At 40.6% G+C, this 9696-nt stretch overlaps 2 protein-coding genes across 2 annotated transcripts; one reads left to right on the plus strand and one right to left on the minus strand.

Moving 5' to 3' along the window:
* Positions 1-1515: 1515 nt before the first annotated feature.
* Positions 1516-5249, plus strand: bcl2l16 (BCL2 like 16). The gene is made up of 3 exons (XM_034136285.1): positions 1516-1588; positions 1683-2254; positions 3858-5249. The coding sequence occupies exons 2-3, from the start codon at positions 1772-1774 to the stop codon at positions 3984-3986; spliced, it is 612 nt and encodes a 203-aa protein (XP_033992176.1). The 5' UTR covers positions 1516-1588; positions 1683-1771; the 3' UTR covers positions 3987-5249.
* Positions 5250-5540: 291 nt separating this feature from the next.
* On the minus strand, positions 5541-9126 carry LOC117487647 (tubulin beta-4 chain). Its single transcript, XM_034136284.1, has 4 exons — positions 9022-9126; positions 7102-7210; positions 6900-7010; positions 5541-6811 (listed from the first exon to the last, which is right to left on the minus strand). The coding sequence occupies exons 1-4, from the start codon at positions 9076-9078 to the stop codon at positions 5754-5756; spliced, it is 1335 nt and encodes a 444-aa protein (XP_033992175.1). The 5' UTR covers positions 9079-9126; the 3' UTR covers positions 5541-5753.
* Between the last annotated feature and the right edge of the window lie 570 nt (positions 9127-9696).

The raw sequence follows: 9696 nt of genomic DNA on the forward strand, positions 1-9696 counted from the left end.
AATGCCATACACAGAGCTTTTGATTGATCCCCATGTGACGCTTAAAGTCATTTCATAAAAGGAGAGAAAACACTCAATGAAGATTTAGCCATGTGTGCCTGAGTGTTTGTCCGTGGGAGAAATATCACAGGCAGTCATTTAAATACATTTACTGGAATCTAATTAGAATGGCTCTTCATGTTTTCATTTACATAATAGATGTCTTAGTTTATAGAGAGGTAGATTACTGATGAACATGTGGTTCATTGTAACAAGTTGTTATAAGTTCAAATCCAGGCTATTAAATGTGCCTGCCACAGCTCCAAAACACACACACACACACACACACACACACACACACACACACACACACACACACACACACACACACACACACACACACACACACACACACACACACACACACATATATAAACACTGCTAAATGTGTCTCATGTAATACAGTACTGCTCCCATGTGGTGAAACACATGGCTGTGCATAAGAGAAATCAAAAGTTCAAATGAAATCAAAAGTCGCCGTTTTGAATTTACTGCTTTATATCGATACCATTTTGAAAGAGCTTTCTGTTATTTGTGTTGAATAAACTTCAGATATTCTCACATAATGTTGATTCAACTTTCATCCAAACGGCTGTCAACAACTTTGTTGTGCTTGAAATAATTTGCTCAACGTAAAATAAAGAAATTCTAAATGACCACCTTTTTAAAAAGTGAATGTTTTAGCTTCCAAGAAAGTCTCACTGTTGAGGTTTCTGCTAAAATATCTGAATATACCTTATAAAAACGAATAAAACACAATACACTATGCATTGTTGGTAGATATTAAAATGAAATTATTAGCTTGTTCAAAATTACCCTAGCACATTTCTTTAATCAAGTAATGAAAAAACAGGAAAAACATATTAAAACAAAATTGAACCACTGAAAAAATGTTTTTGAATACATTATATATATACAATATAAATATATTTAGACAAGTTGTCTCCGTCTGGTTTCTTTCCATGCAGTTTATTTGTTCATGCGATTTCTGCATCAACCCTCCTTTTAACACAAATAGCATTTCAAATGTAGGCACAGAGCCCAGTGGAAGTCCAGTGTACAAGGAGAAAAGCACATGTGTTACTTATATCATTAATGACAGCAAAATGATTAACTTGTTTATTTTTAATAAACGCAGGATTATATTAGAAATTACAGAAACAATACATTATATTTAATGAAATCAATAGAAGAATTTAAAAAGAAAAAAGTCACTAAACGTGTTTCTGGGTAGACATTAATCATGTGCACGGTGTATCTCACTGAGAGAAGGAACCGATCACACATTTGTTTGCTCTTGTAAAGCTCACTTGTTTCATCTGTGCTATGAGTCCAGCCCTGCCTCTTGTGCTGGAGCTGTGCGCCAGGAAGGCCCTGACCGTGCATGGGAGGTGGAGATCAGTGTCAGTTTCCAACAACGGCTCTATATTTAGCGAGGGGACTGGGTGACCCCGTTTAACTGCAACACGTAGAGACACACTTCTCTGGACCCCACACGCTTTCACCTGCTGGATCTTTCTCTTGCTTTGGTGTGTGTTGAACAGTAAAGGTGAGTTAGGAATGATTTATTTCCTATGGAGTTGCAGTATGCATTTGGTCCTTCTCGTCTTTATAGTGTGGTTTGTTTTATTTTACATTTACAGCACCCCGAAGCACCATGACAGACTGGTGTGCCTCATGCTGCTTGGAGCTGATATCTGTCTTCCACTGACAATCCATCTGAGAAACAACTATGTGTCAGTCGGCGGTGCCAGCGGCCAGACTGGGCCTGAACAGTGCTGACCCGCTGGTGAGAGAGGCTTTTCTGATGGCTCATGACTACATAGACTATGTAACCACAGGGGGGGCCGATGGCACCATGGGTCCTGCCCCCACATCCTGCTCCAGAGCGCTGCGCCATGCTGGAGACGAGCTCCTCACCCGCTTCCCCATCTTCTTCAGACGCTGGCCTCGAGTCTTCCAGGATGTGACGGAGAAAACGGCCTGCCCCACGCTCTTGAGCATCCTGGACGAGCACTTCTTCGCCCCGGTGCCTGGGGGGCGGCGCAGGGAGCTGGCCTGGAGCGCAGTGCTCTCAGTGTATGTGCTGGCGGGCCAGATGGCTCTACATTGCCATGAAAGGGGCATGGTGGTGGTCCTGCCTCAGCTGAAGGAGTGTGTGGGGGCGTATGTGGAGAGAGTCGTCTGCCCTGAGATACGAGATGGCGGAGGATGGGTAAGATAATACAAGCGGATTATTTAAACTTCATGTAGAGTTGGATGAGGTACTTATCCATAATAGCACAGAGGCTATGTAATGTAGCCTATACTGCTGTGAATGGGGGCAGCAGCAAAACATATCATATCAATTTCAGTGTACACTACATTTCTGGAGCTTTTCTATATTGCTTGGCTACCACTGCCTTGATCCCTACCAGCTCCTTTTGGTGGCTCAACTACATGTCCCTGCTGCACCTGTTCCCAGCACTTAGCTTCCATGCAGTTGTGGCTTGACAGGCATACTGTGGGTGATATTCTGACTATGGATAAGTACCTCATACCACCCCACTTTAAACAATGCACCTCTATTAATATCAGGAACATGTGAGAAAAGTATTTGAATGGTTTGAATCAATATCCTTTTAGTGCATAGTGTCGACCAAGCTCCAACACATTGAATCTTCCTATGCAACTGAACTGGGTAGATCATTTCTTCAGAACCTGGTAAAAGCATACATCTCTATAGTTCTTTTTTTTAAATCAGAGAGTCTTGTAATTTACAATCTACATGCCAAAACAAGTTAAGTAACTTTGGTAATTTTTCCAGAGATGACAAATCTCAACCAGTCTTAGAGATTTAGGTTCCCTTCGAGATATAGAAAATGCAAATCACGAGGCTCCTGTAATCTCACTTTACATTGTGCTTTAATGATTTTTATAATGATATTAAAACATTAAGTGCAGGGCCCCTTTGGGATGTGCTCATGCTTTTTAGGTTTTCTGAAGTGAGTCTGGGCCCTACGGTAGTCTACACTTATATAAATAAAATGGCTTCCTGGGTTTGTTGAACGCTTCAGAAGAAAGTGCAAATTCTGATGGGCCATCAAACGGAGATGTTTTCATTTAAAGGGTGTCTTTACAGTAACTGTATGATAAAGGTGCAACGTGTCTAGCACACCCAAACGTAGGGCTGCTCCATTATGGCAAAAATCATAATCTCGATTATTTGGGTCAATAATTGATATCACGATTATTAAAAAGGATTATCCATTTACTTTGAAAACATCCATTTATTGAAACACATTTTTTGAACAGTATGTTTTTAATAGTTGATTACCCTGAACGTTAAGTATAATTCAACTGAATAACCAATAGAAAAAAGAAAAAAGAAAAAGAAAATAAATTCAATAAAATAAATAATCGTTTTATTTCAATTATGTTGTTTTCATAATCGTTGCAAGCCAAAATCGTAATTGCGATTAAAATACGATGAATTGAGCAGCCCTACCCAAACATCCTCATTTGTACAGGCGCACCCTTCTGTGAAAGAAGACACACTTCCATAGTGTTCCATGGAGGACGAGGACAACTGTGTGGTTTGTAATGCGCCACTATTTGCATGTTCACAGAACCACTGCTGATCCAAATAAGTTCACGCCCAAGGCTGCACGCTATGTGAATGCTCTCTCATCCATGAAGCAGATCCTCCCTAAAACAGTTTTTAATGGGATCCTAATGGTGTGTCCTTTGAACAGGAAATCCTAATATCACTGTAAATATATTGGATTGAAATATGAACTCTCATTTGAAACTTTTGTCTATTCTTTTGCTTCTGACAGAGTGGTTTTGTATCACGCTTTGGAGAGAAGCAGGGCCTGGAGTGCCAGGTGAAGAGAGGGTGCTACTGGACTCTGCTGGCGCTGGCTCTCAGCATCCTCACCTACTTCCTGTGGAAGAGAATGACTTAGCCAGCACTGCTACCTAGTGACCGTTCACACTAACTGCAGGAATGAGCTGCCTGCCGTCTGAAAGTCACTTCATTTCTCTTTTAAAATTGTGTAAAAACATGTCGATAATTTACAGAGGTGGGAAGTAACTAAGTACATTTACTCAAGAACAATTCTGAGATACTTGTACTTTACTTGAGTGTTTACATGTCTTCTACTCCACTACACTTCATAAGTAAATCATGTACTTTTACTCCCCTAAGATTGATCCCAATTTGGGGAATGCTTTTGTTTAAGCAGTGTGTAAACAATGCATTGCACACAATGTGAAGATGAAAATGAGTACTAAATGAACAGACATAAGCATAAAATATAAACATCTCAAAATAGAAAATAAAAACAGAACTTTAACTTTAAAGTAAAATATATACATAATGACTGTGGAAGATATAAATCAGAAGACTGTCTGTCAAATATACACTATGCGGGGCCAATTACAGCTAACAAAATATAGTAGTATCATATTTATTAACATGGAGTGTGCAAAAATCAATGTACCGTGTGAAAACACTATATACAGAGGGACAAATTATAATTTTTGAATGTAAAAATCCAGTTATCAAAGCAACATAGGAAACTATGGAGCTGTGTGCTCTCTGCTGTCAGAGGTGAGTGTTGGACAGTCAATGCAGCAGGAAGGACTTCCTGTACAGAGCTGCAGAAGTCTGTTGTTCTGCATGTATTTAATACCTTTAGTTACTTTACAGATCTGGATGAATGATGTGAAATATAACCAAGTGTTAAATCAGACTTTAGTTCCACCTGGAGTAAATTCACAAGCTACCCTGCAGTATACAAAGTCATTCAAACTAGCTGCACCTTTACCAGCTTTGAGAACACTTTCATGATCAATCATTATAAAACATATCATAGATATTATTCTGACATGGACCAATCTGAGTATTTTTAAAGTAGTTGATACTAATACTTTTCTACTTTTATTTGAGTAACATTTTTGAATGCAGGATTTTTACTTGGAACAGAGTATTCCTACACTTATTTTACTCAAGTACTTTTCCCACCTCTGGTAATTAACCTATAGAAATCAGTATAATTCATTACTCCAGGGGATAAGGTATACTATTGTATATAAGTCTGTTAGGTGAAGAACATCTAAGCCTTTGGAATAGTCACGAGGAAACCATTGTTTATGCTGCAGCATGTGAACTGTGATCTGGAATATTTGTTCTTTTTAAACTGTCTTGTTCTGCTGGTTTACTTCCTTTATTAAAAAATGCATTTGTGTTACCCCTTTGTTCATACAGCCTATTTGAAACAACGTATGAAGGATTCAAGATACACAATATGAGCTTATGTATGATAGACAAACATATTGATATATTTGTGGCTACACTCGAGTGTTCTTTCCGGAGAAAGTAGGCAGGTTGACTTGATGTACAGTGTAGTGAATCAGCTAAAAAAACACCTTAGCCTACATGCATTTCTAATAAGTCTTCAATTTAGTTATTATCATCATCAAATGAGTCAATTCATTAAAACCAGAAAGACTTTGTATACAGTTTGACCTTTAACCTTTATTACCCGGAACAGCAGCCAGAACACTGAAAGAATTTGGAAGATTACATTTTAAGCCAACATTAACAGCAGCAGAACAGTAAAAGAACATTACAGTTATAGCCAACATTAACAGCATGAACAATGCTGAAAGAAATTGCAACCGTACATTTTTCTCTTACATTAATTTAAAAGATTTTTGGAAACTGATATTTATGCCAGATCTTCCTCCCCCTCCTCGAACTCTCCCTCCTCTTCAGCAGTGGCATCCTGGTACTGCTGGTACTCTGAAACCAAGTCATTCATGTTGCTCTCTGCCTCAGTGAACTCCATTTCATCCATACCCTCACCGGTGTACCAGTGGAGGAAGGCCTTTCGCCTAAACATAGCTGTGAACTGCTCAGAGATGCGCTTGAACAGCTCCTGGATGGCCGTGCTGTTGCCGATGAAGGTGGCAGACATCTTGAGGCCACGGGGAGGAATGTCGCAGACAGCGGTCTTTACGTTGTTAGGGATCCATTCAACGAAGTAGCTGCTATTCTTGTTCTGCACGTTCAGCATCTGCTCGTCAACCTCCTTCATTGACATGCGGCCACGGAAGATGGCAGCGACGGTGAGGTAGCGGCCGTGACGTGGGTCGCAGGCAGCCATCATGTTCTTGGCATCAAACATTTGCTGGGTGAGCTCGGGCACAGTGAGGGCGCGGTACTGCTGGCTGCCTCTGCTTGTGAGGGGGGCGAAGCCTGGCATGAAGAAGTGCAGACGGGGGAATGGCACCATGTTTACAGCAAGCTTACGCAGGTCAGCATTGAGCTGTCCAGGGAACCTGAGGCATGTGGTGACGCCGCTCATGGTTGCAGAGACCAAGTGGTTCAGATCACCGTAAGAGGGAGTCGTGAGCTTGAGTGTGCGGAAACAGATGTCATACAGGGCTTCATTGTCAATGCAGAAGGTCTCATCTGTGTTTTCTACAAGCTGATGGACTGATAGTGTGGCGTTGTAGGGCTCAACAACTGTATCTGATACTTTGGGGGAAGGCACCACGCTGAAGGTGTTCATAATGCGGTCAGGGTACTCTTCACGGATCTTGCTGATGAGCAGAGTGCCCATTCCAGACCCTGTACCACCACCCAGGGAGTGTGTGAGCTGGAAGCCCTGAAGGCAGTCACAGCTCTCTGCCTCCTTCCTCACCACATCCAGGACAGAGTCCACCAGCTCTGCACCCTCTGTGTAGTGACCCTTCGCCCAGTTGTTGCCAGCCCCGCTCTGGCCTGCAAGACCAGAATCATAAATTAAGATGCGGCACTGTGCAAACAATCAATTGCCATGCTCTGAACAAATCTAATAAATATCACTTACCAAACACAAAGTTGTCTGGTCTGAAGATCTGGCCAAAAGGTCCAGACCTTACTGAGTCCATGGTGCCTGGCTCAAGATCAACCAGCACAGCACGGGGCACATATTTACCACCTAGAAACCACAGGTTAGAAGTAAGGGAACATGGCCAAAATTAAGATTCAACATAAAATTCAATAAGAAATCATAGCTGTTTAGAAGTTACCTGAAGCCTCATTGTAGTAGACATTGATCCTGTCCAGCTGCAGATCACTGTCACCGTGGTATGTACCAGTCGGGTCAATACCATGTTCATCACTAATCACCTCCCAAAACTATAGAACAGAAGCAAAAATTGTTAGTTTTTCATCCAACATCCAACAAAAGGACTCGGAACACCAGTCCACTCCTCATTAGTGAATTTTATTTACAGTTACGAGTGTATTTAGCAGCCTGTTATAATTGTTGATAAATGGTAGTGGATTTAACTATTTTCCCCGCCGGGCTGACTTCGACACGCGCCCTGATCCCCTATTGGCTGCAACTCCCGTGTTATGACATTGAAAAAATGCAATAACTCTGCCTAATTCAGGCAAACGCCTGGCTCAGTATGGCATAACCCAGTAGGCCTCAATTAGTGTGCGAAAAAGCACACGTCCGATCGTCCGGGACGTGTTATTTACAATATCGGACAAGTACATCTTTCCATTGACGTGTCTGACGGAAAAGTGACGTTTTTCGCCCATATTTATTAACAAATTATTGATAAATTGAGCTTAGAAAAGGCAGAACTCATTCGCAAATTGTCCGTGTCCGCCATTGTTGTTTGCGACCGCTTTGCGTTTTCTTCTTTGTCATGTGTGATGCAGTAAAATCTTACCGCTCACTTACGTTAGCGGTGTCGTAAAACCGTGGGGAAATGTCAAATACGATGCAAAAGAAGAAGATTCCAGTGGCCCCAAGAGGTCAACAAAAGATTTATTTATTTTCTAAGAAGGTTTGTACACATCATCCTCTCACAGTTGTAAAATGGTGTGTTCAGTTAACAAGGAAAACAATTGAAATAAATTATGTCAGAAAATAGTGGATTAAGGGCTTGAAAGGGGACTCTAAAATGGATGTACTGATGGGCCTGAAAAGGGGTATGTAAAATCATTTTAGAAAAAAAACAACATACAGGAGGGGTTTGAAAGGGGGTCTACATATTGACACTGACACTGTGCTAAGACTACTACTAGTCTAGTGTATAATTCTTGTATAGCATGTTTCTTGCCAAATATGAACAAATAAACAATAACATGTTACCTTGGTTACAGTAACCCAGATTCTTGTATGCTTTATGTTGACATTTAATAATATTTCAAATAGGTGCAGCATGCTACAAGTGAAAAATGTATTCGGACAAGTAAATTGCCAAACTCACCTGTCCATGGACAAGTACTCTCTAAAAACTCTTACACTGAGACGGGCCCGTTATAAATGTAACTAACATCAATTAAATAATAGTAGTTTTAACTACAAACATCATTGACGTTTTAATACAATATTACTAGTTTGTGGTGCTTTTCTCTTTTTCAACGACAGTGCAACATTTGTACGCATTGCAGTAACGGCTGCCAAACGAACAATGGTATTGGTAACAAAGTATTTGAAAGCAACAACCGGACAGACAGTTATTTATCTCAATCAAAACATTTGATAAAATCTTAAACCATTTGTCTTCGTCAAAAAGTTGACATAATACTTCCATTGATGCGTTATATTAAACATTTACATGCAATTTGCACAAAGTAGGCCCCATTTGATGTACAGTAACGGCTGTCAAACGACCAATATTGATATAACGGTAAGCGTTATCGTTTTAGTGTTTTCTAGCAACAAACGGACAGACACTTATTCCAATCAAAACATTTTACATAATGTCCATAAAACATTTTAATCGTTTTTAATTCGTCAATACGTTGAGATAATACCGCCCTTAACACGTTATATTAATAATTTAATAAGTAGGGCCCATTAAATGTTCCAAGGGTTGGGTCAAAAATGGGACCCGAACTAGCACAGGCTCCCAGAGCAGAGAACAAGATATTTCTGAATGAAAATTATTCAATTTAGAAGAAAAAGGGCTAATTGCAACCTTACTAACCTTAGCACCGATCTGGTTGCCGCATTGGCCGGCTTGGAGATGCACAATTTCCCTCATATTTCTTTCTGGATATTGGTTAGAGATCTCACAGACGACAACGCCCTTCTCTTTGTGCCGGCGCGGCGGCTCAAACATTGGCTTTATACAACAACAAGACCCGCCCCTTTCTCCCCAACTCGAATATCTATTGGCAGATTTACGAACGCATCATTAACAGACACATAATAACCAATACAAGCTTTCAATGCGTCTCGGTGATAATCCGCCTGCCAATCACATTCACCTCAAACGTGTCTACTCTACATCTAATCTGCAGACGTTGGCCTATTTCCCATATCATGGCTGATGAAGATATATGCAACACTCACCACAGATTTTATTCTGCATTTCACAGCCGGTCTTGGCGTCTTTTAAAGACTTTCTTATATCATAGTTAAGTATTTTTGATTTATATCAGTTATAAGAAGGAGATCAGAGATGACTGCAAGGAATCCCCAGTCCACGTGGCTGACTAAAGGCATACTATGGTCCAGTTTAGCATAACCTTCGCTTTCGGAACTCGATGTTCTGGTGTGGCTACACAGTCATGATTTTCAGGCTCTTAGGCCAATGAGTCTACTCATACCAGTTTAGCACAACAGCAGCTAAATGTGCACATTGTTCCCCTATTCTCTG

The sequence above is a fragment of the Trematomus bernacchii genome, unplaced genomic scaffold (assembly GCF_902827165.1).
Source record: "Trematomus bernacchii unplaced genomic scaffold, fTreBer1.1, whole genome shotgun sequence".
In the NCBI taxonomy this organism is placed as follows: Eukaryota; Metazoa; Chordata; class Actinopteri; order Perciformes; family Nototheniidae; genus Trematomus; species Trematomus bernacchii.

Coding starts and splice junctions, on each gene's coding strand:
- bcl2l16 (XM_034136285.1), top strand. CDS start 1,772: ATGTGTCAGTCGGCGGTGCCAGCGGCCAGACTGGGCCTGAACAGTGCT. Junction 2,255..3,857: donor TACGAGATGGCGGAGGATGG/GTAAGATAATAC, acceptor TGCTTCTGACAG/AGTGGTTTTGTATCACGCTT.
- LOC117487647 (XM_034136284.1), bottom strand. CDS start 9,078: ATGAGGGAAATTGTGCATCTCCAAGCCGGCCAATGCGGCAACCAGATC. Junction 7,011..7,101: donor CTACTACAATGAGGCTTCAG/GTAACTTCTAAA, acceptor TGTGGTTTCTAG/GTGGTAAATATGTGCCCCGT. Junction 6,812..6,899: donor ACCAGACAACTTTGTGTTTG/GTAAGTGATATT, acceptor CTGGTCTTGCAG/GCCAGAGCGGGGCTGGCAAC.